Source organism: Mesoplodon mirus, assembly GCF_964341445.2.
Source record: "Mesoplodon mirus genome assembly, chromosome: 3".
NCBI classification, from domain to species: domain Eukaryota; kingdom Metazoa; phylum Chordata; class Mammalia; order Artiodactyla; family Ziphiidae; genus Mesoplodon; species Mesoplodon mirus.
In genome coordinates, this window is record NC_138978.1 from 29,861,340 (window position 1) to 29,879,245 (window position 17,906).

At 39.7% G+C, this 17,906-nt stretch overlaps 1 protein-coding gene across 1 annotated transcript in view; it reads right to left on the reverse strand.

The window, feature by feature from the left end:
- CSMD2 (CUB and Sushi multiple domains 2) overlaps positions 1 to 17,906 on the reverse strand; it is a 659,332-nt gene that overhangs the window by 66,941 nt on the left and 574,485 nt on the right. Inside the window, exons 47-49 of the mRNA XM_082615655.1 lie at positions 6,649 to 6,837; positions 4,090 to 4,236; positions 1,237 to 1,425 (exon numbers count right to left, since the gene is read on the reverse strand). Of these exons, the coding sequence (XP_082471781.1) occupies positions 1,237 to 1,425; positions 4,090 to 4,236; positions 6,649 to 6,837 (525 nt within the window). The remainder of the gene's footprint in view (positions 1 to 1,236; positions 1,426 to 4,089; positions 4,237 to 6,648; positions 6,838 to 17,906) is intronic.

Here is a 17,906-nt window from a genome sequence, read left to right on the forward strand (position 1 = left end):
AGTGATTTCTTGTTTTTCTCTATATAATTGATAAATTTTTTCTTTCTTTTTAAAAATGCAGTATATAATGTTGAGAATCTGGGAGGAAAGACAACAAGCTGCTGGTGGAGGTATACGTGAAGACAAACTTTCTGGATGGCAACGAGTACCAAAAGCTGTAGACTTTGTATAGGTATGATTCAATAATCTCATTTCTGGGAATTTATTTTAAGGAAATAAATATGGATGGTCCCAAAGACGGAATTATAAGGATTTTAACAGCAGCATTGTTTATAGTAGCAAAAAATACAGAAAGTCAAATGACCAACAATAGGATGATACTTGAATAAATGACCGTTTTTCTATAATGCTACACAACCATTGCAAATATTGATGACGAAGTGAATTTAATCATGTGATAGATGCTAACAAAATATGAACAGCTTTGTACACCAATAATGCCATTTTTATAAACAATATATGAACGACCAAGGAAATGTTAACAGCAGTGATTTCAGTTGATGGGGTTATAGGTCATTTTCACTTTTTCTTTGGCATTATCTATAGTTTCTTTTTTCTTCTTCAGATTTCTAGTCTGAATGTATATTACTTTAAGGAAAACAAAATCCCATAAATGATCAAAAAGCAATGCATGCAAACTTCCTGGTATATATCACGTGCTTGATCGCTGATGACTGAGTAGGTGATCGTCACTGTTCACCCTGCTTCCCTCTGCCCCTCGTCTCCTCCCACCTGACCTGGCACTTCAGCCAGCCCCAACTGCTTTGCATATGTTGTGATCTCTCTCAGAGTCTGTGGTTTTGCAAACGCTTTTGGTGTTGCCTAGAATGCTTTCCTTGCCAATGCCTGGCCCTCAACTTTCCTTGTTCTATGAGCCCAAGCATCCCCTCTTCTGGAAGTCCCCTAGCTGTACAGGAGCAGGTAGGTCCCCTCTTAACCTTGGGCTCCCACAGTACTGTTTGCGCTCCTGATATAGCACTTCCTTCCTCTGTCATTTGGCATTTTTGTGGCTACATATCCATCTCCCTCCCTGCTCTGAAAACACTGACGCTGTGTTTTACACATCTGTATATCCCCAGGGCTTCAGATATTATGGATCCTCAGTATATGTTTGCTGAAAGAATGAATTAATTATCTATTTGGAAGCCCACATTTGGAAGTGATGGGTCCTGGGACAAGCCCAAGTTGCGGGTAGGACCCAAGCCACCTGTCACCTCTTTCCCACCTGCTTCTCACCTTGACAGAGAGGAATGGCCTCGCTCCACAGGTGGTAGCCCTGGGGGTGCCGGGTGCAAATGGCCATGCTGTGTCCCACCAACCGGTAGCCGGCGTTGCAGCCAAAGTGGATGGAGCCTCCAGGCTGGGTGCTGGTCTGGCCCAGAAGGAAGCCATGGAGTGGAGCCCTGGGCAGGCTGCAGTAGGGAGCTGGACAACAAGATGAGGGTCAGGGGACCACACACAGCGGGAAGACAGAGGTGGTCCTTCATGCAGGCCCCGCCCCCTTGCTTCTCCCTCTCTTTCCCTATCTTCACCACTGCCAGGTCCACTGCTAGTGAGGAAGTTGATACTGAAAAGCAGCCAGTTTAGGAAAGCCAAAGAAAAGAGAAGAGAAGAAAGGAAAAGAAAGGAAAGGAAAGGAAAAGAGAGAAGAAAACAGAAGGAAAAAACAGCTCCATGAAGCACTGGGTCCCCTCTGCCTGGAGGCAGCAGCAGTTGTGCAGCTGAGTTCAGGCTCTCGAATCCCACCATGTCCCAAAGGGACACAGAAAATAGAACCCAGTGGGGTTGGTTCCAGAAGGGTGTGACCGCAGGGGCGAGGCCTCTGGAGTCAGGGCTGTGCTCAAGTCCCATTTCCCACCTTTCCACAGTTCTGTGACTTGGGACAAATCACTGAGGCGCTTTCAGCTCCACTTTCCTCACCTGTGTGTTGCGATTGGCAATGCCTCCCTCATAGGTTTTGGGACAATTTAAATGGGATCGTGTCTGTAAAACCTCCAGCCCAGTGCAGGGCACTCAGTGCTCAGTAAATGGTCCCTGTCCTGCTTTCTTCTGTGTGTGGAGGATGGGGAGAGAGAGCTGTGGCAACCCAGGGCATCAAATCCACAGTCCTAATTCCCCCTCGACATCTGGCTTCAACTTATTTCATTCATTTATTCCACAGACAGATAGTGAGTGTCTATTATATGCCAGGTGCTGTTCTAAGTGCTGGGAATATAACAGTGAAGAGAACAGACAAAAACCCCAGCCTCAGAGAACTTGGCAATAAAATCCTCTGCCAGGGATGCCCGGGGGAAGTTCTGTGAGGCTGGGAAAGAGGGATGACCAAAGGAGCACAGAGAGCAAGCCCGTTCATCTGCTCTAAGAGTCCCTGGCATGGGATCAAGGTAGGATGAAGATGACAGGACCCTTCCGGCATCCTCCCCATAGTATGGTCCTCTGGCCTCTTACGTGATCACATCCCTCTGCTGGTGAAATTGATGTTTTAAATACCCCCTTTCCAAGCCAGAAACGCTTCCTTACTTCTGCTTTGCCACCTGTGTCCTGTTTATGTGGTATCTACAAGTCTACCTCGGTCAAGAACAAGAATCTCAGTTATAAAATATACTTAGTCACAGTGATAGAGGCATGTGCAAAGTACACGACTCTACTGTATTTTCATTAAGGACTCATTGTTTCACCATGTAATTAATTCACTTTCTATGTGGCGTATGCATTGTAATTATAACTGACTCATTACCCACAAACAGGTGATTAATCTTTAAAAACATCAAGGGAAGCACAACTCCTTAATGGCTTTTAGTTCAGAGTTTAGCAACTAGCATAGTGAAATGCTGCTAAATTGCTTTATTTCTCTTTTGTGTTAGTAGCTTCTAGGAACTCAGCCTGAACCTCCCTGACAGATGGCTTAAGGTTTCTTTTCCATCATGAGGAAACCGAGGCCTGAAGAGGCTGAGTGACAGAGCCAACTGCCAACCCCGGAGGGCGTGAAGGTACCCTCCTTCTTGTGTGTGTGTGGGAAAGGAATTTGGGGTCCACTTTGCAGAGGAAATGGACGCTGAGATAGTAAAGCTCCTTCTCCTCCCAGGCTCCCCTCAGCTTCATCTGGTTGGTCCCCGCCACCCCCAAAGCCATACCTAAGAGTTTCTTAAGACTTTGATAGCCCGCTAAGTTTGGGTTGGTCTTCCAAGTCGGCAGCCCATGAGAAGAGATGGACTGAGACAAGGGGCAACTCAGGCTATAATATGTATATCTGACATCCCTTCTAACCAATATTCTTTGAAAATTTGTCCAACGTTTGTTTGGAACTCAAGCTAAATGCAGCCAGGGGAAAGAGTGCTGCAGGGGGACTGGTGGAACTTGCCATGGTCTTAAGTAATTCATTTCTGCTCCCAAGCTCACAGAGCCAGCCAGCAGTTCAATGGACCCACTGCCCTGCAAAATGGGCAGCAAGCAGCTTTTTAAATTTTCTTTCCAGCGATAGACAGTAATCCCCGTGATGGGAGTTCAGATAACTTTGATTTTCTCCATCTCATTTTATTTCCAAGGATATTTTTGTGCTCCTTGTAGATGGCTGGCTGTTCAGCTATCTGGTTGGACTGGCCCTCAATCTGACTCTGCCTATGAGATACGGCTTGCAGAGCAGAAGAGAAGCTCCTGGACTTGGAATATAACCCATCATTTGCTGCTTGTCTAATATTTGCCAGTTGGGGACCCACATCTTAGGGTTTTTTGGTTTAAAGGACCTTTTATTAGCATTTCAACAGTGTTAGGGACAGGACCACCTATAGGCCTTATCAGGTCATATACAATAAACTTATCCAAAAGACACAGGCTAGCAGTATGAGCAGAAAGAGGGAAGAGCTTAAAAGTGGGGAGAGGTATAGAAAAAAGGGAGGTGGGAAAATGTCAAGGACACTGTGCAGCTAGAGGTGAGAGTGCCTACGAGGAGGACCAAGGCTGCCAGTCCCCAGCCCTGTGGAGGAGCTCGGCCAGGCACGAGGATATGGCCCATGGCTTATTCTTCTGGGTGAGAAACGTAAGGGGCTCAGGGGTTGTGGCCCTTCTCATGAGTCTTTATGTTTTACTCACCTGAATACCGAATCTTAAAGCCCTTCCGATTGTAGGCATGGTCAGACGACCAGCGCAGGAACACAGAGTTGCTTGAGCTGGTGAAAATCAGGGGAGCTGAGTAATTCCCACTGAGGGCTTTCAGCAGAGGACTTTGTCCTGAGGGACCTGGGAGGAGAGTGTGGACACAGGATTACAGACTCTCACAGCTATCAGAGATACTAGATGTGATACCTTTAATGTAACCACCTCTGATTTTCCCCTCCTCAAGTGAAGACGTGAAGATTTGGGATGGTAACTCAGCACCATCACTGGTCCATCTGCTCCTCTCTCAGTATCCATAGGCTTTGCTCTAGGTGCTCTCCCCTCCTGAGCCCTAAAGCAGGGATCCAAGAAGTCCCTGACAACACATAGCAGTTGGCAGGTGAGACGACATCTATTTGCCATCTTGGGACTTGCCCACAGTCAAGCAGCGGGTTAAAAGAAGAGCTGGTTTTCAACCTGGGAACATTTTCTATCTCACCATCCTACCTGTGCATACTAAAAACAGTTCAGTCCCTGCCACATAGAAAAAATATTTATTAATGAATAGATAGTAATAAAGCTAGAGGAAAACATCATCATGTCTCAATGTCATAAATAACATAGCTCCCCAATGGTCCCTTCCAAGGCTCTTCCAGAAAGGTCTCCCTGTTCTTTCTCTCCTCCTTAGATGCCTGGAAGTGCATCCCAAGGGTGCTGACTCAAGGGAGGCAGAGTACAAAGCTAGATAATCCAAAAACACAGGATTTATTATCCTGGAAAGAGCCCTAAGTGATGGTTCTCATATGCTGCCGAGACAGCTCTTGGGAGCTTGGCAAAAGTAATAGACCACATTAAACAAAGGAGAGCCATCAGAACTGCTGTGACAAACTATGAAGGAAGGGGTCAAATGGCTCAGAGGAATGGCATGCCGGGATAGGTCTGCTGTATTAGACCAGAGCACCCACCAGCTGACCGTGACCTTCAGGAGGATCTGGGGGACACACCAGTTCCTAAAGCAATAAGGAATGCACTGCTGAGGGGGTGAGGATGAACATCATCAACAACCTGAGTATTGGCTGTCCTCTGTAGGCGGAAACTGATGGGAGGAGAGGCTGTCACCAAGCTGGGCTTCCTAGTATTGATGGGGAGGAAAGGAGCCTAAATACAGAGGCCAGGCAGAGCACTGGTTGGCATAATTACTAAAATGGGCAGCAAGGTTGGGATGGCAGCCAGGAGGGCCTGACCTGCAGGATCTATGGAGATGGCTGACACAACATGATATTCCTAAGGGCAAGATAGATGGGCAGCCAAAAAAATGAACATATGAACAAAACAGATCATGAATATATAACCAAAAGGGTGTAGAAAGTTCCAATCCCTGGAGTAATTTGGAGACTTGAGCCAGGTTTCGTTTCTTACTCCAGAATACTTTGGCTGAAGGAGGGGCTGGGTCCTTATGAAAAAGGACCGTGCAGAGTAACACCAGTTGGATATGGTAGTGATTCCTGAGGCTTTATCCCAGAAGATCCACCACTATTAATTCAGGTAACTGAATAGTGGGGAAAAGGGAATGTCTGGATATTTGGAAGACTTTTGTATACAGAGTGTGTGAATTGATGCTGATACCTGGGACCCAAAGCACTATCATGGCTCCTTTGTTACAACAGGGTTATATGAGGTATGGGATTGGTAATAAATGGAGTCTTGTCCCCAAAACTTAACCCAGTAGTAGCCTCAACTGCAGTAGCTATGCCAGATGTAGTATATTCATTAAAGCAGATTATCATAGCTTTGGTTATATGAAATGTAGTTATTGATCTAGTAATGCATTCTTTTCTATACCCACCAGAAAGGAGGATTGTAAGCAATTTGCATTTACATGAGAGGGACAACAGTATACATCCATGGTCTTGCTCCAGAGCTATGTTAATTCTCCTGCTCTGTCATAATGTAGTATGAAGAGATGTGGACCATCTGGACATCCTGCAGAATACAGTGTATTGATTTACTATATCGATGACATTGTATTAATTGGATCTGATGTGCCAGAAGGGACAATTAGTGTAGATGCCTTTGCAAGACACATGCTCCAAAGGGTAAGAGAGGAACTCTACAAAGAGTCAGGTGAATTTTTTAGGGTCCTGTGGTCTGGGGCATGCTGAGACATATCCTCCAAATTAAAGAGCAGGTTATTGCACCTTTCCCCTCCTACCACCAAGAAAGAAGCACAGTGTTTGGTAGACCTCTTTGGGTTTTGGAAGCAGCATACTCTTCACTTGGGAGTACTGCTATGACCCGTTTATTGGTTGGCATTCAAGGGGCTAGCTTTGAGTGGTGGCTAGATTAAAGAAAGGGTGCTGTAGCAGGTCTAGGCTGTAACATGAGCAGCCCTGCTCATACAATTCAACAGCTTCCATGGTACTGGAGTTTTTGTGGTAGGGAAAGACCTTGTGTGGAGCATCTGGAAAGTCCTAATTGGGAGGTTGCATCATAGACTCCTGGGGTTTTGAAGCCAGTCTGTGCTATCTGTAGCAGGGCACAATTTGATTTACTTACCATCAAAGATCTCAAACTCATCATACTGCTTCTCACTGAGAAAGTACTCCACTGTGAGGGTGATGTTATATTCGGGCTCCACTCTCACCAGCCAAGAGCAGGTCTGGAACTGGGGATAGCTTCCCGGGTAGCTCTGACTCAGGATCACACCTGTGGAGTCTGTCAGAAGCTCATTCGTTGGGCAGTGCACTTGGAGAAAGAAAGAGAAATACCAGGTACATGGGATGGAGATGGAACGTTGGCTTTTCCCTGGTGAAGAAGACAACCATTGGAAAACCAGATGGTATTTGAGCACATTCAAGCAAGACTCCAATACCCATCATTTTACTGCTCCATGGCATGAGTTGGTCTCAGATTCTGTGTCAATGTTACTATATTGCTGAGACTCAGGCTTGGTCACTTGGTTGGAATCACTTCTTAGCTCAGATATGGGCTTTGGAGCAGGTGGGGATGATACGTACATACAGATAACTGTAAGTCATCCTCAAATCCAAGAGTTAAATGAGTTTGATTTGTACAAGGAGAGTATAGGGCAGAGGTAAGCCCATGGGATTTTGAGTCAAACACACCTGGATTTATAGTCCACCTCTGTCACTTACTACCTGTGTGGTCTTGAACAAATTATTTCCTTTCTGTGCAATAGCTTCACCATCTCCAACCCAAAAAGATAACACCTACCTTACAGGGCTGTTGTATTACACAAAATGTTATATAATTATATATTATTTTACATAATTATATATTAAGATTATATATTAAAATATAATATATTACCACATTATACTAAATAATATATGTATGGCATCCTTCCATAAATTATAGAGATGATGATGATAATTACACCAGGAACAGAAGGAAACAGCAGAGCGTGACTGTGACCTGATTAGTAGTACTAAGATATCCAGAAAGAAATTGAAGGTAAGACAAATAAATGGAAAGATATTCTGTGTTCATGGGTTGGAAGAATTACTATTATTAAAATGTCCATACTACCTAAAGCAATCTACAGATTCAATGCAATCCTTATCAAAATACCCATGGCATTTTTCACAGAACTAGAACAAATAACTTCAAACTTTGTATGGAAGCACAAAAGACCCTGAATAGCCAAAGCAATCTTGAGAAAGAACAACAAAGCTGGAGTTACCATGCTTCCTGACTTCAAACTATACTACAAAGCTACAGTAATCAAAACAGTATAGTACTGGCACCAAAAGTGACACATAGATCAATGGAACAGAATAGAGAGAAATAAGTCCACATACATATGGGCAATTAATCTATCATAAAAGAGGCAAGAATATACAATGGGGAAAAGACAGTCTCTTCAAGAAGTGGTGTTGGGAAAACTGGACAGCTACATGTAAAAGAATAAAACTAGACCATTTTCTCACATCATATACAAAAATAAACTCAAACTGGATTAAAGACTTAAATCTAAGACCTGAAACCATAAAACTAGAAGAAAACATAGGTAGTATACTCTTTGAAATCAGTCTTAGTAATATTTTTTTGGATCTGTCTCCTCAGGCAAGGGCAACAAAAGCAAAAATAAGCAAATGGGACCATATCAAACTAAAAAGTTTTGGCACAGCAAAGGAAACCATCAACAAAAAAGAAAGGGCAGGCATTTTCTCTTGGTTAGTAAGCTGAAAGTCTTTAACATTTAGATATGATTCCTGGTGACTTTGCCTAGGTTCCCAGAGCTGTGTGGCTGACAGGGACTTGGTGCTCTGGCCCAGTGTCAGGCCTGATCCTCTGAGGTGGGAGAGCCGAGTTCAGGACACTGGACCACCAGAGACCTCGTGGCCCCACGTAATATCAATCAGCGAGAGCTCTCCCAGAGATCTCCATCTCAATGCTAAGATGTAGATCCCCCCAACAGCCAGCAAGCGCCAGTGTTGGATGCCCCATGCCAAACAACTAACAAGACAGGAACACAAACCCACCCATTAGCACACAGGCTGCCTAAAGTCATACTAAGTTCACAGACACGCCAAAACACACCACCAGATGTGGCCCTGCCCATGAGAAAGAAAAGATCCAACCCCACCCACCAGAAGACAGGCAGCAGTCCCCTCCACCAGGAAGCCTACACAAGCCACTGAACCAAACTCACCCACTGGGGGCAGACACCAAAAACAACAGGAACTATGAACCTGCAGCCTGCAAAAAGGAGACCCCAAACATAGTAAGTTAAACAAAATGAGAAGACAGATAAATATGCAGCAGATGAAGGAGCAAGGTAAAAACCCACCAGACGAAACAAATGAAGAGGAAATGGGCATTCTGCCTGAGAAAGAATTCAGAATAATGATAGTAAAGGTGATCCAAAATCTTGGAAATAGAATGGAGAAAATACAAGAAACGTTGAACAAGGACCTAGAAGAACTAAAGAGCAAACAAACAATGATGAACAACACAATAAATGAACTTAAAAGTTCTCTAGAAGGGATCAATAGCAGAATAACTGAGGCAGAAGAAAGGATAAGTGACCTGGAAGATAAAATAGTGGAAATAACTACTGCAGAGCAGAATAAAGAAAAAAGAATGAAAAGAATTGAGGACAGTCTCAGAGACCTCTGGGACAACATTAAATGCACCAACATTCGAATTATAGGGGTTGTAGAAGAAGAAGAGAAAGAGAAAGGGTCTGAGAAAATATTTGAAGAGATTATAGTTGAAAACTTCCCTAATATGGGAAAGGAAATAGTCAATCAAGTCCAGGAAGTGCAGAGAGTCCCATACAGGATAAATCCAAGGAGAAACATGCCAAGACACATATTAATCAAACTAACAAAAATTAAATACAAGGAAAAAATATTAAAAGCAGCAAGGGAAAAGCAACAAATAACACACAAGGGAATCCCCATAAGGTTAACAGCTGATCTTCCAGCAGAAACTCTGCAAGCCAGAAGGGAGTGGCAGGATATATTTAAAGTGATGAAAGGGAAAAACCTACAACCTAGATTACTCCACCCAGCAAGGATCTCATTCAGATTTGATGGAGAAATTAAAACCCTTACAGACAAGCAACAGTTAAGAGAATTCAGCACCACAAAACCAGCTTTACAACAAATGCTAAAGGAATTTCTCTAGGCAGGAAACACAAGAGAAGAAAAGACCTACAAAAAGAAACCCAAAACAATTATGAAAATGGTAATAGGAACATACATATCGATAAGTATCTTAAATGTAAATGTATTAAATGATCCAACCAAAAGACATAGACTGGCTGAATGGATACAAAAACAAGACCCATATATATGTTGTCTACAAGAAACCCACTTCAGACCTAGGGACACATATAGACTGAAAGTGAGGGGATGGAAAAAGATACTCCACATACGGAAATCAAAAGAAAGTTGGAGGAGCAATTCTCATTACAAGAGACAAAGAAGGACATACAAGAGACAAAGAAGGACATAACATAATGATCAAGGGATCAATCCAAGAAGAAGTATAACGATTGTAAATATTTATGCACCCAACGTAGGAGCACCTCAATACATAAGGCATTTAAATGTTAACAGCCATAAAAGGGGAAATCGACAGTAACACAGTAATAGTAGCGGACTTTAACACCCCACTTTCACCAATGGACAGATCATCCAAAATGAAAATAAATAAGGAAACACCAGCTTTAAATGACCCGTTAAACAAGATGGACTTAATTGATATTTATAGGACATTCCATCCAAAAACAACAGAATACACTTTCTTCTCAAGTGCTCATGGAATATTCTCCAGGATAGATCATATCTTGAGTCACAAATCAAACCTTGGCAAATTTAAGAAAACTGAAATTGTATCAAGTATCTTTTCCAACCACAAATCTATGAGATTAGATATCAATTACAGGAAAAAACTGTAAAAAATACAAACATATGGAGACTAAACAATATGCTACTAAATAACCAAGAGATCACTGAAGAAATCAAAGAGGAAATCAAAAAATACCTAGAAACAAATGACAATGAAAACACGATGATCCAAAACCTATGGGATGCAGCAAAAGCAGTTCTAAGAGGAAAGTTTTCAGCAATACAATCCTATCAAAAGAAACAAGAAACATCTCAAATAAACAACCTAAACTTACACCTAAAGCAATTAGAGAAAGAACAAAAATCCCCCAAAGTTATCAGAAGGAAAGAAATCATAAACATCAGATCAGAAATAAATGAAAAAGAAATGAAGGAAATGATAGCAAAGATCAATAAAACTAAAAGCTGGTTCTTTGAGAAGATAAACAAAATTGATAAACCATTAGCCAGACTCATCAAGAAAAAAAGGGAGAAGACTCAAATCAATAGAATTAGAAACGAAAAAGGAGAAGTAACAACTGACACTGCAGAAATACAAAGGATCATGAGAGATTACTACAAGCAACTCTATGCCAATAAAATGGACCACCTGGAAGAAATGGACAAAGTCTTAGAAAAGCACAACCATCCTAGAATGAACCAGGAAGAAATAGAAAATATAAACAGACCAGTCACAAGCACTGAAATTGAGACTGTGATTAAAAATCTTGCAACGAAAAAAAGCCCAGAACCAGATGGGTTCACAGGCGAATTCTATCAAATATTTAGAGAAGAGCTAACACCTATCTTTTCAAAGTCTTCCAAAATATAGCAGAGGGAGGAACACTCCCAAACTCATTCTATGAGGCCACCATCACCCTAACTCCAAAACCAGACAAAGATGTCACAAAAAAAGGAAACTACAGGCCAATATCACTGATGAACATAGATGCAAAAATCCTCAACAAAATACTAGCAAACAGAATCCAACAGCACATTAAGAGGAACATACACCATGATCAAGTGGGGTTTACCCCAGGAATGCAAGCATTCTTCAATATATGCAAATCAATCAACGTGATACACCATATTAACAAATTGAAGGTTAAAAACCATATGGTCATCTCAATAGACGCAGAAAAAGCTTTTGACAAAATTCAACACCCATTTATGATAAAAACTCTCCAGACAGTGGGCATAGAGAGAACCTACCTCAACATAATAAAGGCCATATATGACAAACCCACAGTTTTCAGTGAAAAACTGAAACCATTTTTTCTAAGATCAGGAACAAGACAATGTTGCCCACTGTCACCGCTATTATTCAATATAGTTTTGGAAGTTTTTTAGCTACAGCAGTTAGCAAGGAAAAAGAAATAAAAGGAATCAAAATCAGAAAAGAAGACATAAAACTGTCAGCGTTTGCAGATGACATGATACTATACATAGAGAATCCTAAAGATGCTACCAGAAAACTACTAGAGCTAATCAATAAATTTGGTAAAATAGCAGGATACAAAATTAATGCACAGAAATCTCTTGCATTCCTATACACTAACGATGAAAAATCTGAAAGAGAAATTAAAGAAACACTCCCATTTACCACTGCAACAAAAAGAATAAGATACCTAGGAATAAACCTACCTATGGAGACAAAAGACCTGTAGGCAGAAAACTATAAGACACTGACAAAAGAAATTAAAGATGATACAAACAGATGGAGAGATATACCATATTCTTGGATTGGAAAAATCAACATTGTGAAAATGACTATACTACCCAAAGCAATCTACAGATTCAATGCAATCCCTGTCAAACTACCAATGGCATTTTTCACAGAACTAGAACAAAAAAGTTCACAATTTGTATGGAAACACAAAAGACCCCGAATAGCAAAGTAATCTTGAGAACGAAAAATGGAGCTGGAGGAATCAGGATCCCTGACTTCAGACTATACTACAAAGCTACAGTAATCAACACAGTATGGTACTGGCACAAAAACAGAAATATAGATCAATGGAACAGAATAGAAAGCCCAGAGATAAACCCACACACATATGGTCACCTTATGTTTGATAAAGGAGGCAAGAATATACAATGGAGAAAAGACAGCCTCTTCAATAAGTGGTGCTGGGAAAACTGGACAGCTACTTGTAAAAGAATGAAATTAGAACACTCGCTAACATCATACACAAAAATAAACTCAAAATGGATTAAAGACCTAAATGTAAGTTCAGACACTATAAAACTCTTAAAGGAAAACATAGGCAGAACACTCTATGACATAAATCACAGCAAGATCCTTTTTGACCTACCTCCTAAATAAATGGAGATAAAAACAAAAATAAACAAATGGAACCTAATGAAACTTAAAAGATTTTGCACAGCAAAGGAACCCATAAAGAAGACGAAAAGACAACCCTCAGAATGGGAGAAAATATTTGCAAATGAAGCAACCGACAAAGGATTAACCTCCAGAATATACAAGCAGCTCATGCAGCTCAATATCAAAAAAAAATACCCCAGTCCAAAAAATGGGCAGAAGCCCTAAACAGACATTTCTCCAAAGATGATATACAGATTTCAAACAAACACATGAAAGGATGCTCAACATCACTAATCATCAGAGAAATGTAAATCAAAACTACAGTGAGGTATCACCTCACACCAGTCAGAATGGCCATCATTTAAAAATCTACAAACAATAAATGCTGGAGAGGGTGTGGAGAAACGGGAACCCTCTTGCACTGTTGGTGGGAATGTAAATTGATACAGCCACTATGCAGAACAGTATGGAGGTTCCTTAAAAAACTAAAAATAGAAGTACCATATGACCCAGCAATCCCACTATTGGGCATATACCCTGAGTAAACCATAATTCAAAAAGAGTTACGTACCCCTATGTTCATTGCAGCACTGTTTAAAATAGCCAGAACATGGAAGCAACCTATGTGTCCATCGACAGATGAATGGATAAAGAAGATGTGGCACATATATACAATGGAATGTTACTCAGCCATAAAAAGAAATGAAATTGAGTTATTTGTAGTGAGGTGGATGGACCTAGAGTCTGTCTTACAGAGTGAAGTAAGTCAGAAAGAGAAAACAAATACCATATGCTAACACATATATATGGAATCTAAAAAAATAATGGTTCTGACAAACCTAGAAGTAGGACAGGAATAAAGACACAGACATAGAGAATGGACTTGTGGACAAGTGGAAGGGGGATGGTAAGCTGGGATGAACTGAGAGAATAGTATTGACATATATACACTACCAAATGTAAAATAGATAACTAGTGGGAAGCAGCTGCATCGCACAGGGAGATCAGCTTGTTGCTTTGTGACCACTTAGAGGGGTGGGATAGGGAGTGTGGGAGGGAGATGCAAGAGGGATGGGATATGGGGATACATGTATACATATAGCTGATTCAGTTTGTTGTACAGCATAAACTAACACAACATTGTAAAGCAATTATAATCCAATAAAGATGTTAAAAAATAATGAAACGGCAACCTACTGAATGGGTGAAGATATTTACAAATGGTATACCTGATAAGGGTTAATATCCAAAATATGTAAAGTACTCATACAACTTAATATCAGAAAAAACAAACAATCTGATTAAAAATGGGCAGAGGACCTGAACAGACATTTTTCCAAAGAAGACATACAGATGGCCAATAGGCACATGAAAAGATGCTCAACATCACTAATTATTAGAGAAATGCAAATCAAAACCACAGTGAGATATCACCTCACACTTGTCAGGATGGCAATCATCAAAAAGACAAGAAATAACAAGTGTTGGTGAGGATGTGAAGAAAGGGGAACCCTTGTGCAGTGTTGGTGAGAATGTAAATTGGTGCAGCCACTATGGAAAACAGCCTGGAGTTCCCTCAGAAAATTAAAAATAGAACTACCATATGATCCAGCAATTCCACTCCTGGGTATTTATCTGAAGAAAATGAAAACACTAATTCGAAAAGACATATGCATCCCAATGTTCATTGCAGCATTATTTACAATAACCAAGATATAGAAGCAACCTTAGTGTCCATCGATAGGTGAATGGATAAAGAAGATGTGGTATATATACACAATGGAATATTACTCGGCCATAAAAAAGAATGAAATCTTGCCAATTGCAACAACATGGATGGACCTGGAGGGTATTATGCTAAGTGAAATAAATCAGTTAAAGAAAAATACTGTATGATTTCACTTACATATGAAATCTGAAAAGCAAAACAAACTAACAAATATAACAAAACAGAAACAGACTTACAAATACAGAGAACAAAGTGGTGGTTGCCAGAGAACAGAGGGATGGGGAGTTGGGAAAACAGCTGAAGGTGATTAAGAGTTACAAACTGCCAGTTAGGAAATAGAGAAGGCACAGGGATGTGATATACAGCATGGGGAATACAGTCAATAATATTATAATAACAGTATGGTGCATAATCTATAAAAAGATCAAACCACTATGCTGTGTACCTGAAACTAATGTAATATTGTAAGTCAATTATAATTTGACTAAAAGAAAAGATACCTAAAGATAAACATATCACCCTAAGGAAGATGGTCAGTGTGGGACTTAGAAGAAATGGAGAAGCAACATTGGAATTATATAAGAATGGCTTCTAAGGAGGAAACCAGCCTGGCTTTTGAAATGTTCCAGATTTCACTAACCTGACAGCCAGCACAGGTCACTGAGGTGTGGTGATAATTAAGTTCCCCAGGCCTTATGGTCTGCTCCTTCCAGTAGCAGATCTCTTCAAGCTTTTTACCTTTTACTTGAATCTGCCTCCATCAGAGGGAAACAGGCATGCTCTCTCAAATGAGATGGGTCCATAGGTTTGCCTTTTTGTGTGCAACATTATCAGATTTAGGCATTAGTGTTTACAAGTTTTTTTGTTTTTTGTTTTTCCTATGCTTGAGGTATCTGGCCTTTGAAGATTTAGTAGTATTCTTCCGTGAAACCATCTAGTCTTGATGTTTTTGGTGGGGCTTCCTCTGAAAACATTCTCCCCACCTTTTTAAAGAGAATATTGAAAGTATAAATTTTCTCTCTCTACTGGGGTCAATTTTATTAAATTATAGCTTCCTAGAAATTCATTCATATCACTAATTTTTTGGCATAGATATGTACAAAATAGTCTCATAATTTAAAAATTTCCTTGGTTCAACGGTTATATTCCACTCTTCTTTTTTTTATTTTTGTAAACTCCTGCTTTTTCCCTTTGTTTAACTTACCTAATGGTTTGATTATTTTGCTACTCTTTATTTCAGGTACTTCTTTTTACTTTACCAGTAAGCCTGTTTTTCTGCTTATAACTCATGAATTTCTTTTTAAAATTCAAAAACTTAGAGATATAATTTATGCACAATAAAATGCACATATATTTTAGGTACACAATTTAATGAGTTTTGGCTAATGTATATATCTGTGTGACCACTACCACAGTCAGGATATAGATTATTTCCATTGCCCCAGAAAGTTCTCTTATGCCTCTTTGCAATCAGTATGACCTGCCCCAATGCTCCAGGAAATCAATGATGCTATTTCTATAAGCATTAGTTTTGCGTACCAGAGCTTCATGTAGTTGGAATCATATATGCATTTTTTAAATTAGTTTCTGCTTTATAACAAAGTGAATCAGTCATACCTATTATGCATTATTTTTGTGTCTGGTTTCTTTTGCTAAACATAATTTTTGTAAGAGTCAACTCATGCTGTTTTATATATCACTATTTCCTTTGTTTTTATTGTTCTGTAGCAATCATAGGACAATTTGCTTATTTATTCTCCTACTGATGAACATTTGGGTTGTTTCCAGTTTTGGATTATTAGAAATTCATATACCAGTCTTTTTATGGATATGGGTTTTCATTTCTCTTTGATAAATAACTAGGAGTAGAATTGCCAGGTGACAGTGTAGGTGAATTTATCTTTAAAAGAAACTTCCAATCGGTTTTCCAAAGTGATTGTATGATTTTACATCCCAACCAGCAATATATGAAAATTCTAATTGTTACACATCCTTTTTAACATTTTGTATTGTCAGTCTTAAATTTAAACTATTCTAGGGGGTGCATAGTAATATTTCATTATGGCTTAATTTGCATTTGCCTTATGACTAATCATGTTGAGCATGTTTTCATATACTTATTGGCCATTCATACCTTATTTTACAAAGCGTCTGTTCAAGTCTCTTGTACATATTTTCATTGGATTATTTTATTATGAGTTGTAAAAGCTCTTTACATAGTCTAGGTACCGGGCCTTTTAAAAAATACACATACTCTGAATATCTTCTCTTATTCTGTAGTTTGTCTACTTTTTACATTCAGTTCTGTTGATTTTTCCTCCATGTGTTTTGAATCTCTTTTATCATCTGCATATACACTTGTATATCTTTTTTAATGTAGTTAGCCTATTTGTCATTTCTAAATATATCTATTTTTGGTAATACTCCTTGATTGCAGTATTATTTGAAATTTCTTTATGTTTCTTATGTTTACCATTTGTATGGCATATCTTTTTATCTTCTTTGCCTTGAAATCTATCTGGTACTTATATTTAAAGTACAACTTTTGTAGAAAATAAATAATTACTGTTTATAGCCTCTGAATTTTGGCATGTTTTTTTTGCAACAAAAGTTCATTAATATAACTATATTTTGCAAATATTTTATGTTAACTACTTATTCTTGGTCTGTGATTGAAAGAGATGTGTTGAAGTCTACCACTGTAATTGTGAATTTGTCCCTTTCTCCCTGCAATTCTATGAATTTTCCCTTTATATATTTCAATACTATTCTTAGGTGCACAGAAGTTTATGACTATTATATATTCTTGCTAGGTTATATTTACCAGCATGAAATATCCCTCTTTATGTCTTTTAATGCTTTCTGCCTTAAATTCTATTTTGTCTGTTATTAGCTTTGCTACACCAGATTTTAGAGGTTAGTACTTGCTATCTATTTTTTTTTTAACATTTTGCTTCATACCAGGGATGACTGACACCTTTCTAGCTATGACCTTAGAGAGGCAAATGAATATATTCAATTCTAAGTTCATGGAAAGCTTATAATTAGACTTTTAAAATTTAACCAATCTGAAAATCTCTGACCTTTAATTAGCAGTTTGATTCAATTATATTTATCACGGTTGCACATATATTTGCACGTTTTTTTTAAAATAAATAAATTTATCAAACATTGTCATCGTTGCTGTGCGTGGGCTTTCTCTAGTTGTGGCGAGCAGGGGCTACTCTTTGTTGTGGTGCGTGGGCTTCTCATTGCAGTGGCTTCTCTTGTTGCGGAGCATGGGCTTTAGGCACACGGGTTTCAGTAGTTGTGGCACGTGGCTTCAGTAGTTGTGGCTCATAGGCTCTAGAGCACAGGCTCAGTAGTTGTGGTGCACGGGCTTAGTTGCTCCGTGGCATGT